Source organism: Brachycentrus maculatus, unplaced genomic scaffold (genome assembly GCF_059751285.1).
Source record: "Brachycentrus maculatus isolate JH-2025_06_01 unplaced genomic scaffold, ASM5975128v1 h1tg000176l, whole genome shotgun sequence".
Classification (NCBI taxonomy): domain Eukaryota; kingdom Metazoa; phylum Arthropoda; class Insecta; order Trichoptera; family Brachycentridae; genus Brachycentrus; species Brachycentrus maculatus.
Window position 1 is genome coordinate 2595988 of NW_028280928.1, and position 19529 is coordinate 2615516.

General features: G+C 26.5%; 1 protein-coding gene across 2 annotated transcripts in view; it reads right to left on the minus strand.

Moving 5' to 3' along the window:
- Scp2 (Sarcoplasmic calcium-binding protein 2) overlaps positions 1–19529 on the minus strand; it is a 152027-nt gene that overhangs the window by 81624 nt on the left and 50874 nt on the right. For both annotated transcript variants that reach the window (XM_088262245.1, XM_088262244.1), the window contains one exon: positions 5728–5801. In XM_088262245.1, coding sequence (XP_088118371.1) covers positions 5728–5785 — 58 coding nt within the window. In that variant the 5' untranslated portion in view covers positions 5786–5801. The remainder of the gene's footprint in view (positions 1–5727; positions 5802–19529) is intronic.

Sequence of the window (19529 nt, forward strand, 5' to 3'; positions counted from 1 at the left end):
TTCTTCTTCAATATTTTTAAATGTATGTTTGGTTTCAACGCTGTTAATTGCAAGCATCGGGAAATAACAATCGGAAGCAGCACATATCTTAGATTTAGTTAAATTGAAATAGTAATTAGTTTGTTGAAAAGCAATCAAAAGTTTTGTTCCGTTTGAGAATAAAAACAAGATCAATCCCCAGACATTTCTAAATCTAACTTTATAACAAGATGACTTTGGAAAGCGTTCAAAAAGATATCCTACCATTCAAACATCGCATCATATCGAAGTGATTAATGACACTTTGAGTCAATTCCATACACATTTGGGAGAAGCGTTTGCCGCATAATGTAGGAGCTATTTGTAAAGAAATGTATGAGTTATTTATGTATATTTGTATATATTTGTATTTATATTATATTAAGAGGTTTATTTACAACATTTTGAGTGTATCCAAATACTTGTTCTCAAATCTGGATTATCTCCAATTATAGAAGTTACTTTTCATATTATTTTTTGACATCTCACCAATAGATATCTCTAGTGAAGTTCTAGTGATTCAAGAACAACGTTTCGAAATTAATTCATATATATAGAACTTCCAAGATTTGAGTAGTGTGGTTGTCAATAATGGGTAGAATTGGTGAAAGTGATCACTTAAACCAGCGTATGACAGTCGTCAGCCCCGTAAATGCCCAGACTTCCATATTCTTCTTCATCTTTGATGAGATGTCAAAAAATAATATGAAAAGGTTTATTGTCGATATCTTGCAAATTGTAAGAACCTTGATATATTTTTAATTGCATAGAAGTAATCGGACTTTTACTGGTTTTAAAACCAGGATTTTGTCTAAAAACCCAGACGTCTGGCAAGCCTACTTTTTACGAAACTCACCGATATTATATGTAGGTACAAAATGTTAATCATTTATAAATTTTCGTATGTATAAAAAGAGAATCGATTGAAAGTTCATAAATATTTTACTTAATTACTTCAACTAACATTTCCAATAACCTAATATAAAATTAAGATCGTGAGTATCGGTGAGTTTGAATATTTTTATATACAGATACCATTGTTTAGATCTTTGTAATAACTGATTCATTATTTAAGGAATTGTATACATATAACATTTTAATGAAATAATAAACTAGGAAAAATATACGATATACATGATTGAACAAAAATATACTTTAATCATTAAAAAAACAAGTGTTCAATAAAAATGGACTAGAGTCATAATAAAAAATAATGATGAAATAAAATAAACTAGAATTATTAACCTAACACAATCGAGCCCTAACTGGACAAAGGTAAGAAATAAAACCGTACACTTCTTTCTTTGAGTCGTAAAAATCCAAAAGATTTTATTTGGTAAATAGAATATATACGATTACTTCGACGGCCCCTACGTAAAGTACTCTATCTGCCAATCTGTTACTTTACAGGAGAGAGCTTAGAAGATTTTTACAACGTATTATTTTTTATTAATGAACGATTTTATCTGAAATTCTAAACTAGTATTATTCATTCAAAAACACGATAAAATAATGTATTAAATAATTTATGCTTTGTCAAAATTAAGTAGTAAGCGTTTTAGGAGTTCAGTTCATTTCGAAAATTTGATGTAGATAGCGTCTTATACGCCTGAAAACTAGGCGTAATTTATTTTATATTTTTTTGTTTGTTTGTTTATATTTATAGAAAATGGCCAGTTGATAACATACATTCTATCCGCCTCCGCAGTGTAATGGTCAGCACGCTCGGCTACCGTTCGGGAGGTCCCGGGATCGATTCCCAAGGGGCGTAAAATAAATATAAGTGATTTTTTCACTGTAATATTTATTCAATATTACCATGGACTGGTACCTGAAGCGGAGGGCTGATCACCTTTCTTTCATGTATAAGCGATCAAGATAACACTGCGTTTATATGACATAGTGCCCTATGCACCATTGGGGTGCGGATAAGAGTTTTATTATGATAGCATACACCAAATATCTCAAAATTGACAAAAATGTAGTTGGAGCACTTTACGTAGGGCACGTCGACTTATTCTATCATTCCAACAAAACGATAGTCATCTTAAACATTCATAAATCGCTTCCTAGTAAGCTTAAAACGAGGACGCAGGGAACGAAGCAGGAATCGGCATTACGTGTTTATTTCTTCCCGAGATTTCACTCAGTCACGAACGTTAATAAAAGCAAAGAAAGAGGTCTACTGAATTGGATTTAATACCCTTTTCTAGCCACCGTAGAGACAATGATAAAAAGTTATGCGACAAACTAAAGCTCCTGAGGTAATGTAATAAATCTGTAGAATTTTCAGTGAATATATCAATTTTCAAATAAGATTTATGGGTATATAGTTTATAAACACATTGTGTAATTGAATCGTAAATTAAAAAAAGAAACTTCTTTGTTCAAGAAAAAACTGAAAATATTTAACTTTCTTTTTTTTAAACATATTATTATAAAACCGCACACAAACCAAAACCTTACACATTTTAGGTCAAAAGAACTTTGATTATAATGCAATCAAGTTGCAAACCCTGATTCCATTTTCCATTATTTAAAAAAAATTGAAACTGAATGTAAAAGAGCTATTGATAAATGAAAAATAAATGAACGGAGTAGGTAGATCTGAAATAGATCGCATCATTCGGCCATGTCGATTGATTGCATGTCTAAATATTTTTTTTTTTATAACTGTAAAATTTACCTTCGGTACGAAAAAACTCAGTGAGTATTGTGGTACGTAATAATGTGTATGATGAAATAATATAAGTAAACTGGGACGTTTTTGACATAAATATGCTATTATTTTTTAACATCTCATCAAAGATGAAGAAGAATATGGAAGTCTGGGCATTTACGGGGCTGACGACCGTCATAGGCTGGTTTAAGTGATCACTTTACAACTCACCAATAGATGTCTCTAGTGAAGTTCTAGTGATTCAAGAACAAGGTTTCTAAATTGGTTCATATATATAGTACTTCCAAGAATTTGAGTAGTGTGGTTGTCAATAATGGGTAGAATTGGTGAATGTTACACGTGTGTAAAGTGATCACTTAAACCAGCCTACGACGGTCGTCAGCCCCGTAAATGCCCATACTTCCATATTCTTCTTCATCTTTGATGAGATGTTAAAAAATTATTTGAAAATAACTCCTGTAATTGGAGATAATCCAGATTTTGTGAACAAGTATTTGGACACACTCAAAATGTTGTAAATAAATATGCTAATTAAATTGAAAAACCACAAATTTTAGTTTGAACATCTTGGAATCGAACCTGGGACCTATAGTGCAGTAGCTAAATGTGCTGACCACTATACTACCGTGTCGGACAAAGGCAATTTGTTCTAGGTATTTCGTTTTTTTTATTCATAAAAAGTACTTTTTTTATAAAATATTAATTATTAATTATCTATTATTTACAATTTTTGGCAAAACATTAAGTTATATACAATTATCTGTAATAAGGCTGATTTTTTATTATTATTTGTATTTTAAAGTACTGATCAATACTAAGCAAGTACTAAACAATCAGACAAAGACGGTTTATTGTAATTCTACTTTTGTTTTCTGATTTTTTGAATAAATCACTTACTTTTTATATTTATTATTTATTATCTTTTATTACCTATTTTTGGTATAGCATAAAGTAATATATGTACAATAAATTATAATTACCAAAAAAATATGCTTGTATTTTTTTCTACTTATTTTATGTTTTTTTTCTAAATACAGAAAAAGGGGAATACAGTCGAACTATGGCATTGTAAAGTGTCACCTTATTACCCGTTCCAAAATAACAATTTCCTATCATGAACTTTGTGGTCACTAATGGCGCATATGATTGGATGACGCACAAAACAGGAACAAAACGGAACTCGGTTAATATCATTGCAAACCTATCAATTTGCAATTAGCGCAAAAGGTGATGAAATATATGTAGCCAAACGACTAAAATGTAGAATTTCGATAAGCGAATAACGATAAATGAAATTTATGATTTTGAAAAATATAAAGAGATACAAAAACCTATTGTACAAGTACAAATATAGTTAAATTAAATATTTCTCCCGAGTCAAAATACTGTATTGAGTCAAATTTTGTTTTTTATACGTCAATTCACCCCTTCTGTAAATAAATTGGTTTGAATATTTCTAAAATTACTAATAAATAAAAAGTATCTTGAAAATTGCATCAAAATTTATATATTTCACTAAAATGTTAAGATATTTTCTTTTAAAATACAGGATTAAATTTTGAAACATTATTTAAACGTTTTCTACACTTTATAAATACAATGCTAAATCGTATATACTTTTTTTTTTAATACTGAATAAATCTTACTACCGTTTATTTTATTTTATTTACGTTGGGAATTAAATTAATCCCTACGTCAGTATAACATTTATTTATTTTAAACATTGATATTTTTAGTAGAAAAATGTTGTACTATTTTTAAGTTTGGGTGATTTTTGTACTGGGTTTGCTTTTTCAGGAAATCGATATGTCTGTGTACTTTTAGAGTGCGTGGAATTTATATGTGAATTGCTGACTACGCAAATACTAAACAGAGACTCTTTCGGAATCCCAAGGGTTTTAAAAAGTAACTACACAAAATAACTACAATATAACGTAACGAAACCACAAAAAGAATACAAATAAATATTTCCCAAAAATATTAACACACCATATCATATTTTGATACATTTTATCAATCAAAGTAAATAAATATTTTTATATCACTGATGTTAATTTGTCCGCCTCCGTAGTGTAATGGTCAGCATGCTCGGCTGCTGTTCTGGAGGTTCCGGGTTCAATTAACAGGGGTGTCAAATAAATAAAAGTGGTTTTTTTCACTGTAATATTTATTCCATATTACCCTGGACTGGTACCTGAAGCGGAGGGCTGATCACCTTTCCTTTATATGTTTACGATTAAGATGTGTTTATATGATGCAGTGCCCTATGCATCATTGGGATGCGGATAAGGGTTTGAATGAATGATGTTAATTAGAATTTATTAAAAAATATATTGCATATGTTACGAATGGAGGCTGGTAATTTAAATTAAACCCAAATTTCTTTTTGTCCGCCTCCGTAGTGTAAAGGTCAGCACGCTCAGCTACCGTTTTAGAGGTCCTAGGTTCGATTTCCAGGTAAGGGTTTTTTTCACTCTAATATTTATTCAATATTACCCTCAACACCTAAAGCGGAGGGTTAATCACCTTTTCTACATGTGTTAACGATCAAGATAACACTGCGTTTATATGATTGGGGTGCGGATAAGGGTTGAAAGAATAAGAAATTGGCATTTTGATTTATACATATATATTCTGAAATTTGAGTGTGATTATCAATCAAGTATAGAATGGTGGATTTTAGACGTGTATAAGTAATCACTCCACCCACCCTATGACAGGTTGTATACCAAGACTTCCATGTTCTTATTCTTGTGCGTTGAGATATCAATAAAGAATCTGGACATAAAATTCATAAACGGAATATACAGTTTTGATAAATTATTGTATAATAAAGGCTATCGTTCCTAAATGGATAGCCCAAAATATGTTACATAATAGATGACAGCGCTCATATTGTCAGGCATAAGGAATCTAGTCAATGCGTTAACCTGGTGGGAAAGCCTTAATAAATAATGAATGAGACAAAGTGAAACGGTTGTGGTAATACAAAATGGCGGAATAATAATTAATGCACGGCTGTGACTTACCAAAGAAGACGTTAAACACGTACAAAAGCTTCTTCTTGCGGAAGTCTGAGATAGGCATTGTGTGCTGAAGAGGTCTGAAAGGAAAAATTCATCATTTGAACTGAAATTCGTCGTTTGAAGATGCAGATGAGAAATGAACGCGGCTGATTAATGTGGCCGCGGGAATACGGCCACCACATTATTTAAAAACTTTTATCAATTTAAAAATTGGTGAAGTCGTAAAAATAAATTTATTCTGAAATAAGATATCTGCATTTATGACTAATTTTATTTACAGTACATGCCTTATTCTAAAAACTTTAAAATAACGTGAAATACTCGTTTATGACAAAATGCAAGGAAATATATACACCCACATCCATACACAAACACACACACACACACACACACACATATATATATATATATATATATATATATATATAATATATATATATATATATATATATATATATATATATATATATATATATATATATATATATATATATATATATATATATATATATATATATATATATATATATATATATATATATATACATAAATATATATATATATATATATATATATATATATATGTATATATATATATATATATATATATTTATATATATATATATATATATATATATATATATATATATATATATATATATATATAAATATATGTATATATATACTCGTATATGTTGTGTGTGTATACGAAATGTACTTAATTATTTTTATGTATACATAGCACAGAGCCCTTATCCAAAATTGTATTATCTGATTAAATCATCTGACCCTTACCCGTTCCCATTGGTTCAAAGGGCACTGCATCTCATCGATGGGTGTTAAGATCGTTTATGATGTGAAGGCAAGGTAATCAGTCCTGCGTTTTCCGCTTCAATATTGTAATGATTACCACTACCATCTACATACAATACTAGAGTAAAAATAAATATTGTTGATAAAAATATTTATTTATTAAAAAAAAAGTATTTTTCCCAGGTGAAATTGAATTAATAAAAACACGCGTTTTGTAATAATGATTATAATAGAATGATTTTCCGTTGTTTTGTTTTAAGACAATGATCAATTACTATGGAAAAAAGCGCTTCCTTTAATAAGCTGTTTTTTCAGCCTAAATGAAAGTATAATTGTGTTTGAGCGACAGAAACATAAATATGGGCACTTTGTAGAGGGAGATTAGAACGTCGGGTTTCATTATTATTTCTCGGAAAATAAGAAAAATTATCTTCACAATGAAAGACGTCACGGAATAAAACATTTCCGAGGGTGTAATGTTCTTTTGTTATCGAAAGAAAGGCTTAAAATATTTGACAATACGTAATCGTATTCAGGGGGAAAAATAATTCTTTGTTCAGATATATTTCACGAAGGAAATTTTTATAGAAAATCTTTTCTGAAAAATATATTTTAATTTAAAATCATATGCACAGAGTGTTCGACAATTTTTTTACATAATTCTAATTTAACCCAAACGAACTGGCAGTCATATGCTCTGTATTGAAAGCAAAAATAAAGTTATTGAAAAGTAGAAGTAGTAGACTGCCAATTACAATAAACCATGAAGTAGTGAATTTTTAGTCATCTATATTTTTTAAAACAATTTTCATATTCAACGAAAATTGTACAATATTAAATTCATTTGTATTTAATACCATTTTGCTGCTTTCATGTGTATATATACATAAGTACAAGAAATCTGTAGTGTAGTGGTCGGCACGTATGGCGACCGCTCTAGAGGTCCCAATTCCGATTCCCAGTGGAGTCGAAATGAGTGATTTTTAACGATAATAATTATTTAATATTTTTTGGACTGGTACATGAAGCGCAGTGCTGATCATCTTTCATTAATTTATTTAATGATCAATATAACACTGTTTATGTACGTTGCAGTGCCATATATCGGTTTGTATAAGAGTTAAAAAAATGACAAAATGTATTTATTACAATACAAAATAAATAAAAAATATAATTAGTTTAAATAATGTTCTTTTACGTGGATGTCTTTAATTTTTTTCATCAAGTGTATCGATTGTATACAACATAAGTAGTTATTTAAAAGTTTCAGAATAAAATATTTAATTTTAGACTCTCATTTCAGTTGACTGACAAATATAAAATATTGTTTATGAATCTGACTTTTCTGATTTTCATAATTTAATTTAAAGGAAACGTTTTTTCATGAATTCATACGGCAATCACATTGTGATAATAACTATGAATTATAAATTAAAATTTTACTTGATATACATCACTTTTTTTTTTAAATAAATTTTGACACGTTCTTTGATGCACTCGTCATTTTTAAACACCGCTTTTACTAATAAAAATATCAACTAAAAATAATTAAAAAAAAAAATGTTGAAAAGGTTTCTGGAGCTTTCGATTATGATACACTATTTTTTGGTAATCAATACCCACACTTTATCCGACAGAATAATCATTAAGTCATTTTGCATACTTGAATACGCTGTTTAGTGAAAGGAAAAATGTCTTGAATGGCTTCATAAAATGTGACACGTTTTATAGCCACCCGTCAGTCAATTCACTTTTGAAGAAATGATAAAGATTTTGTCACTGAAAAGATTTTCGTTCAACGGAAATATCTAAAATTTCAGCTTTTACTTGTATTTTTTTCATTTTTCATTTTGGGAGCTCTCGGATATGAAGGATATAGGCAGAAGATACGCTTAGTACCGAAGACGTGGATTCCCCCGAGTTTAGCCCAAGACGAATGGGCGCCTTTCAAGAATTCAATAGATTTACGATGAATTTATATTTTAATGCGAAGGATATAAATATTTTACAAAACCGGGAAGTTATTAAAGCGGTGATAATACGGATGTTCAATGTATTTTGACAGGAATGAAAAGAAATACGGATAACTTATTTTCAATAAAAACATACTGGAGCTTTTAGCTTTGAGCTTTGATGTAACAGTTAACCTATTTGAGATAATTGTACCAAAATAAGAAATTGACATACAGTTATAACATATTTATTCTACATCGTGTATTTTGGTGCATTTTGAGTGCATCCAAATACTTATTCACAAATCTGGATTATTTCCAATTTTGAGTTATTTTACATATTATTTTTTGACATCTCAACATAGATGCAGAAGAATATGGAAGTGTGGGAATTTACGGGGCTTGCGACCGTCATAGGCTGGTTTAAGTGATCACTTTACACACGTATAACATTCACCAATTCTACCCATGATGATTGACAACCATACTACTCAAATTTTTGGATCTTCTATATATATATATATATATAAATGTATATATATATATATATATATATATATATATTATATATATATATATATATATATATATATATATATATATATATATATATATATATATATATATATATATATATATATATATATATATATATATATATATATATATATATATATATATATATATATATATATATATATATATATATATATATATATATATATATATATATATATATATATATATATATATATATATATATATATATATATTTATTTATATATATATTTTTATTTTTTTTTATTTTTTTTTAACTCTTTATTCCAGCTTGACTAAGTGGTGGGTGCAATACTTAGTCAGCCATATATGTTTTACAACATTTTATTTAAACAATGAAATTAGAAATAAGAAGGAAATAAGAAATATATATATATATAAAAATATATATATTTATATATATATATATATATATATATATATATATATATATATATATATATATATATATATATATATATATATATATATATATATATATATATATATATATATTTATATATATATATATATATATATATATATATATATATATATATATATATATATATATATATATATATATATATATATATATTTATATATATATATATATATATATATATATATATATATATATATATATATATTTATATATATATATATATATATATATATATATATATATATATATATATATATATATATATATATATATATATATATATTATATATATATAAATATAATTGTATATATATACATATTTATAAATATATATATATATATATATATATATATATATATATATATATATATATATATATATATATATATATACCTACATACATATATATATATATATATATATATATATATATATATATATATATATATTTATATAGTTTAGTTGTTCAAAAATCTGGATTTTCTCCTATTATAGGAGTTATTTTTCATATTATTTTTTGACAACTCATCAAAGATGAAGAACAATATAAAAGTCTGGGCATTTACATACTAACAAAAGAGTTTTTGCTCAATAAAATGCTTCTTTTCATCTCACCAATCCATGTCTCTAGTGAAGTTCTAATGATTCAAAAACAATGTTTTAAAATTGGTTAATATTTATAGAACATCCAAGAACTCGAGTAGTGTGGTTGTCAATAATAGGTAGAATTGGTGAATGTTACACGTGGGTAAAGTGATAACTTAAACCAACCTTTGACGGTCGTCAGCCCCGTAAATGCCCAGACTTCCATATTCTTCTTCATCTTTGATGAGATGTAAAAAAATAATATATTTGGTTCAATTAAAAAAGGAAGAACTAAAATAAATATTTTTTTTTCCTTTTAACTACACAAAAAGCATACAAGCTCGAAGGTATTACAATCGAAATAGTTCGATTTTACAGATGGCGGTTTAGGAATTCCGTACATGAGATATAACGGGATAAAACGTTAGCTAAGGGTTAATCCCACAGTACGGAATCTTGTCACGTCTGATATTGAAATTGATTCTTAACAAATCCGTTTACCTATCAGCAAAGAAACTTACTACAATGAATTTTATAGTATAGTTGAAACAAAATATTGGCATTTATTGATTTGGATTTGATTAGTAGAACTCCATTTTAATTTAAGCATGTTAAATCAAACACAGATTTTTTGAGTCTACTAAGTTGTATTTTATTGTTAAAAAACACATGAAAATTGTCATCATTTTAATTTTAATATGTTTTTTTTAACAATTAAATACAACTAAAAGACTCAAAATAACTCTTTTTGATTAAGAATTAATACATAAATTAATACATTAAAAAAAAATACTTAGGAATTGAATAGTTAAAGAAAAATATTAAATTATTAAATTATTCTAATGGACTTTGTTGGCACATTATTTTCAATTATTCTTATGAATTTTATAATTGAAACTAAATAATGACACATAATTTTCAAATAACAATGAATTTTATATTTTTATAAAAAAGAATATTACATTTTTTCCAACAACTTAAAATTTTTAAAGTTTAAACAAAAAAAAAATGATTATTTTAAGTAAAAATAAACTAATATGACTACAAGTAATTAGAATATTTTTATCCAAAATAATAATAATTGATTTTGAATGAAGATATTATAGATATCTCGAGAGAAACGAAAAACAGTTCATAGAGAAAGGAATATAATAATCTGTGGATTTGTAAGGTTAACGACTTGTCATTGGCTGATTTAAGTGATCGCTTTAAAAACTGTAACATTCACATATAACGATCCTCAATCGAGGAAGTTATCATTATCATTTCGATGCGGTGATTTGAGTGCCTGGAAAAAGGCAATTTTTATGTTTTATTATTTATCACAGATGAGTGACTTTATATATCTGTAATTAAAAACAGGTACTAATGTTTAAAGTTTGGCTTTTCAAATAATATTCCCCCTTTGTGTTATCAATAATTCAGTCAATTAGAGTGCTTTCAAACTTACTCATACAGTAAATAATATTATGTGTATGTTGAAGTACAAACAGTGACGATCCTTTTGGGAATTATAGGCTTATAAGAACGTAGAGGGACTTATATTTTGAAATCAGTTCATATAATAATATTAAAAATAGTAATTTATTCATATCGAAAAAATGGATATGAATATATAATATTTAAAAATAAATCAGACATTGGATAGCACCTTAAGGTTAAATATTATAGGTACAAATGTAGAACTTCATTACTCAGCCAGTCATTACCAAGTCATAATCCATTGAAAGCTTAGACTCCACATATCTTCAAATTTAAAAATGGCTTACTCTCTACTGTAATACAGTAAAGCCTTGATATAACGGACTAATTGGGAAGAAGGGATGTCCGTTAAAACCGAAGGTCCGTAATAAAAAAATGATAAAAGAAAATTGGAGCATTGTTTATAGATAACAATAAACAACGCAAAACACAAACTAATTGTCATGGCCCATAAAAATTGTTTACATGCGGTGATATTTGAATTTAATCATGTAAAACATTAACAGGACCATTTTTTACATTTCCCCGATATTCGTCCGTTATATCCAAAGTTCGTTAAATGGAAGTTTTATTGTACTTATATTATGTATGTTTTTTTCTGAAAAGTTTATACAAAAAAAAAACTAAACACAACATTTTGAAGTGTTTGAAAGGATTCTTATAATAAGTGTTTTCATCTTTTATGTATTAATTTTTTAATCAAACACAGATTTTATGAGTCTACTAAGTTAAATTTAATTTTTTGAAAACAAATAAAAATTTATATTGTTTTAATTGTTTTGCCTAATTATGGCATTTTCAAACGAATGCTTACATTCGTTGAAATGAATGAATGCGAGTATTCGTTTGAAAATGCCATAACTGGGCGCAACAATTGTCACAATACTAATTTTTATGTGTTTTTTAATAATGAAATACAACTTAGTTGACTCATAAAATCTGTGATTAATCTAACAGTCAATACATTAACTAAAGTGGAGTTCTACAAACTAAACGCCAAATCAATAAATACAGTGTTCTCTGTTAATTGTATATGTTGTATAATTTTGAATATAATAAATTTGACAAAGCTCAAAACTTTTAAATGAATAGAGAGAGATTAGACAAAAACAACCGTTTATATTCTAAATGTTGTGAACATTTTAGTGAGTTGCCGAAAACCCGACCTAATTTACTAGCAAGATTTGAATCAAAGGCCCAGAATTTAAATTAAACAACTTTTTGAAATTAAACTGTTGTTTTAAATGTGTGCCAGCTAAATTTAGTTACAGAACATTATTAGGATTCAACACTAGATTATTTGTGGTTTACTTGAAGTTTAATAATTTGGAAACTGTTAAGTACATACAAACGTAAGCGATAATTTAATAATGAAATTGGTTTAAAATATTCTTCGAAATGAGATTGAATTTGTTATTTGAATCATTCAAAGGAGCAAATTTCACGTCTTACAATCGTCCTGTTAATTATTTTTTTCTTACATTTATCTTCATCCAATAGTGCGTAGGGTACCGTATCAGTTTGATGTAATGATAAATTTCTTGAATGTTTTTTTGTTTATGGCACATTTTAGAAACTTTATAAAATAAAACAACCTTGTTTTAACCACATTTTATTGGTACACTTTTAAGGTAAGGGAAAGGTAATTATAACTTAACAGTGAGTATTTCAATGTTTTAGAATTAGTACATAAACCCTGAGGATGACAAAGTTCATGTCGAAATCGTTTGGAAAAAGTGTACCAATAAAAAGTGGTTAAAACAGTATTGTTTATTTTATAAAGTTTAATAATAAATTGATCATTAATCATATACAGGCAAGATGATAAGTCTTTTATATATTTATTCTCCTACCAACGTTTCGATCATTCTTGCTGTGGCCTTCTTCAGATCTTCAGGGTACAGAATTGAGTAAAAAAAACAAATGTTTATATAAATATATATATATTTATATATTTTTATATATATATATATATATATATATATATATATATATATATATATATATATATATATATATATATATATATATATATATATATATATATATATATATATATATATATATATATATATATATATATATATATATATATATATATATACTTCTGTGTGTGTGAAAATGATCCTCATTTCAAAGTTACATTAGGGGTTACAATAATTTTTACTGTCCACATTTTAATATAATTGAAAAATGTAAATGTAATAGTTTTTTATGTTGTTATTATTTTATATCTAATTGTTTATTTTAATATGTTTTCTTTCATGTCAGTTTATTTTGTAATTGTGTTTTTTTCTCTTAGTTATTGTCTTATTTAAAATCACTCATAAACGAGTGGAGATTTATTAGATATGGAAAACAATGTTTACTTTTTTATGTTGAAAGTAAATATTTGCTTATTAACTATTCATCTTTTTTAAAAAATTAAAAATTTTTCTTTCTTTTTCCCTAAGCTGAATATGAATGATTTCCATAAAGTACATACATATATACGAATATGTTAAAGTGAATATTCAATATAATGTATTTTAAAACGTGATCGATTTTGTGTCACAATCAAAAATGTACGAACGAATAACGTGAATATTATGTACATAAAGCTGCACGGATGGATATATCCAGGCATACAGGAAATGGGAAGCTTTTCATCTATTCATACGAAATGTTCCCCTCACAGTTCTACCAATCACATCGCAGCTACGAATTGTGAGAACGATTTGATTTTCCACATATTCCATTCGTTATTTAGAAAGTTATTCATAATATCCAAGAATTATCATAATGGTAATAGTTATTTGAAGCTGTTTAATATCGTTTCAAGGAACGTCAGCTGAAAATCACATGTACGCATAATATCAGGAATATTACAATAACACGAGGGGAACATTCAGTGAGTTATTACGTGTTTGTACGTACTCGATTTAAATTCAAGCGGCATGCTTTAAGATACGTTTTCAATACATGCGAACTCATGAATATGTAAAAATAACACAAACATCCCACTTTCGGAAAACAATTTTAAAACCAAAGAATTGGTTTTGACTTTTTCTATAAAATGGCTACTTTTCAGCATACTATTATTTCATATAAGTGATATTTATTCTTGAAAAATTTATCATTTTGTTTGGGGATTTTTTGTTGTAAGATTGATTATAAAAAATGGATTTTTCAATTAAATAATTTAAACAATTATATATATATATATATATATATTGTATATATATATATATAAAAAAATATATATATATATATATATATATATATATATATATATATATATATATATATATATATATATATATATATATATATAAATATACATATATACATATATATATATATATATATATATATATATATATATATATATATATATATATATATATATATATATATATATATATATATATATATATATATATATATATATATATATAATATACATATATACATATATATATATATATATATATATATATATATATATATATATATATATATATATATATATATATTATATATATATATATATATTTATATATATATATATATATATATATATATATATATATATATAAATATATATATATATATATAATATATATATATATATATATATATATATATATATATATATATATATATATATATATATATATATATTATATTTATTTATTATATTATATATATATATATATCCCAGCTGTCTTTCCACATTTTGGAGGATAAATATAATAAAATTCTTAACCTCAATGACAAATAACATATGACGATAGTAAAATGGAAACCTAAAACGTAAAAAGGCATTATTACCAAATTAGCCATAAATAAAGTTTAACGATCAGCATAACGGTGTTTCCTTCAGTAAGAATATATTGTTTATTGGATTCAATAAATTGCCTTTTTCGAGAAGATACTAATGACTTCTTAAAGACAGGAAGTTCCAATTGTCCTTTGTGCCATCTTTATCAGAATTCGCTTGTATTTAATCCTTTCAATGTATATTCCTCGATGGCTCTTATTTGTCTAAAGGATAATTTAGCTATATAAATATATTGCGAACCTCGTTTTCCAAAATTAATATCAAGTCTAGACGGCTGTCCAAATTTAAAACACAGTAAGGGACATTTTTTTGTAGTAGGTTTTTTTGCATTTATGGACTAAGTAGACTCTACTTAGTCCAAAAATGCAAAAAAAAACCTACTACAAAAAATGTCCCTTACTGTGTTTTAAATTTGGACAGCCGTAGAGCTCTGTGTGTTTTATTTAAAAAAATAGAATAAATTATAAAAATTCTCTTCTAAGAAAATTGACCAAAGATTGTTAAAAAAATAGTATGAATGTCTTTGCAATCTCTTCCTTTACCGCATTCATGCATTTCCTCATACTTACAGGCCAATTATTGTGACTCTTGACCCGACCTCTTCCAAGTATTTGAAATACTTGATCATGCCATCAAATATTCCTCGGTCGTCTTCTGCTTCTATTACCAACCACATACGACCCATAATTTAGTTTTACTATCCTCATTTACTCATTCGATTGACAAATAAAATTAAATAAAATTGGTTATATGCCTAAATATTATTGTTTGTAGTATGTTCGTACAAAACTAACTTCTCACAATTATAATGATGACTAAAATTACGCGTAATAAATTGGGTTAGTAGTTTTATACTACAAAATACATTATTCGGGTTGGATCCGGAACAAGTTCCACGTCACCTCGGAGGATGTTCGGGTGGAAAATTTATATCTGGAAATTTAATAACTACGTTAATGTTCAGAACTATCCAGACACAACAGGCAATGTGTGGAGAATGCAATGGGAGAAAAGCAGAATGAACTTTCTACCGTATGCAGAATGCATACACGTACCCGATTATACTTTTATGACCATATTTTAATATGTGTCATGCACTTTTAGAATATTATCATATATACCACGAAGGACACACTTTCCCGTTTCATGGTTACATATCCAATTTCAAGTTTTGTTAGTTATTTGAAACTTATTATGTACACCTGCGTAGTGTAGTGGTTAGAAAGTTTAGCTACCTTGTCGGAAGTCCCGGGTTTGATTCCCAGGGGAGTTAAAATAAATGTGTGTAAATTTTTTACTCACACATAATATTTATTTAATATCATCATGGACTGGTACATAAAGCGCAGCTAAATATTAGGTCAAAATATTCTATGCAAAAATATAATTGTTTAAATGTCGTAAATTTTGTGTATGCCTAAGCTTCCGTACTGATGCAAAAATTTCTTTAACTCTGTTGGGATTCTTTTGTGAATCCTTGACATAAATGGTTAAAATCCTTGACAAAATATTATTACCAAAAATGTAATTATTTGAGAATCGTAAATCATGTGAATGCTTTAGCTTCTAAAATTGCATAAAATTTCAGAATTCATATAATATTTTTGAATTTTTATTTAAATTTATCAGAATTTATTGTACACAAATATTTAGAAGTAAATTTTATTGTACTTAAAATGTTATTGACAAAAATATTTTTTTTTGATTAATGCTCTTTTAATATATCAAATTAGACAAACACAGTGAGTTAATAAAACATCCAAGAAGTAATCGGCTAACGTATTTTGTTTTCCAATTGAAAAAATATGCTACACGTAGCTTCTATTTATTCAACTAACGACTCAAGTTTAACTAAAGATTAATCGTTAATGGCTTTTATTTACTAAACGTGCTTTACAGCTAATTCGATCATGTTTACCAATGTAGGCTTCCATCCCTTTACAATTTCGCGCCGTTAAACCTTCCCTCCTAGTACTTCCAAGTGTTGAATAAACATTAGAAACGGAACGACTGACCACTGTTGACACTGTCGACACCCAATGCTGTCACTATATCGGGCAGGTCGGCGGGGTGTCCGACGCATAATGCCTCGTTAGCCTTTCACATACCAAACACGGTGTGTAACATTGTGGAAATGTAACACATGGTTTTAGCGCCACATCATGATAGCTAATGTTTTTGTCTAGAAATTTCAATCATGAATAACGAATTACTCTTACTGTGAAACTCCATATTGTATATGGATAAAATGTATTTAAAAAAATATATGTCTGCCTCCGTAGTGTAATAGTCAGCACACTCGGCTACCGTACCTTAGGTCATAGGCTTGATTCCCAGGGGGTTCAAATATGTGATTTTTTTCAATCTAACATTTATTTTATTTTACGAGTGTAAGTCCCTCTCCAAGCACAAGAGCACAGTCTCTTTTATGGAGAGGCACAGCGAATCGAAATATAAAAGTTCTCCATATGTACAAATGATTCAAATGTATTATGTTATAAATAAAAATGTAAATATATTAAATAAATAAAAAAAATGAAAAAAATATTACCCCAGACCTTACCTGAAGTGCAGGGCTGATTACCATTTCTTCATATGTTTAACGATCAAGATAACACTGTGTTATTGCCCTTTGCACTTTTTTATTAATATAATCCATTATATTAACTAACTTTCTGGTAATACTAATCCATTTTAAATTTAAATATCACATGGTAAATAATACTTTTTCTTAAAATCCATTCTGACACGTTTGAAAATGATACGAAATAGTATAATTTATCTAATAAAAATTTTAAAAAATTGTGTAATTTATCTAGTAAAATTTAAAATAAAATAAAAATAAGGATATTTAAACGATAATTTGTTTTTTGCTTTTTTTCAAAATAAGCCTTACATTTTTTTATTTTTTTTATTATTAGATTAAAACCAATATTTTTAGCTTTTCCACTTTTTTATAATTTTTTTTATAAAAAAGTGGAAAAGCTAAAAATATTGGTTTTATTCTAATAATAAATTAAAAATGCAATTCCATCACGAAGTGTCAGTGGATAATATAAATCTATTTTAAGCCTTACATGTATATTTTCAACCCTTATAAGTCGCGTGTGAAAAGACTCCTGGTCAATATAAGATCCGAGATTAAGAATGGAGTTGCATAGGAACATTGATTTCAAAATAAAAACATCGCCATCGATTGCGCATGCACCTGGCTCCGTACTACTGTTTAAAATGCAATAGATTCTGTCACGGTGCCAAATTTCAGCAAATTTCAGCATCCGTTTAAAAGATCCTTTAATATCAGACTTTAGTTTCATGAAAACTTCACGTTTTCAGATTTAAAACCGGATGCCTGAATGTACATTATATTTTGGCATTTATTTGAATCACTTCCACTCAACTTTGAAATGATTTTAATTTAGCGAGTTGTAATTTTATACTAAATATTCAAAACATTTTGAATGTATCCAAATACTTGTCCACAAATCTGGGTTTTCTCCACTCAGGATATTTATATATTTTTTTACATCTTTATATACATTAAGATAAAAAAAAATAATATGGATGTCTTGATATTTACAGGGGTTATGATCTGTCATCTAAATAAATGGGTCTCTGCTAAATTCAAGCTTTGTCAATGTAACATAGATGGCTGTTGTGAACTCATGACAGCGGGTCATCATCATTATATATATATATATATATATATATATATATATATATATATATATATATATATATATATATATATATATATATATATATATATATATATATATATATATATATATATATATATATATATATATATATATATGTATATATGTATATATATATATATATATATATATATATATATATATATATATATATATATATATATATATATATATATATATATATATATATATATATATATATATATATATATATATATATATATATATATATATATATTGTTTCAGGATTTACTTTGTGGTATGACATGATGATATTATTAAAGAAAACACTTGTTTTTGACCGATTGAGTTTATTTTTGCGACGAAGTTTTGAATGAAAATTAACATTTAGAACTGAAGATGGAAGCTTAGCTTCTGAAACAAGTCGTCACAAAAATAAACTTAAAATAAGTTTTAATAAACAAGTGTTTTTTTTAAAATTATATTT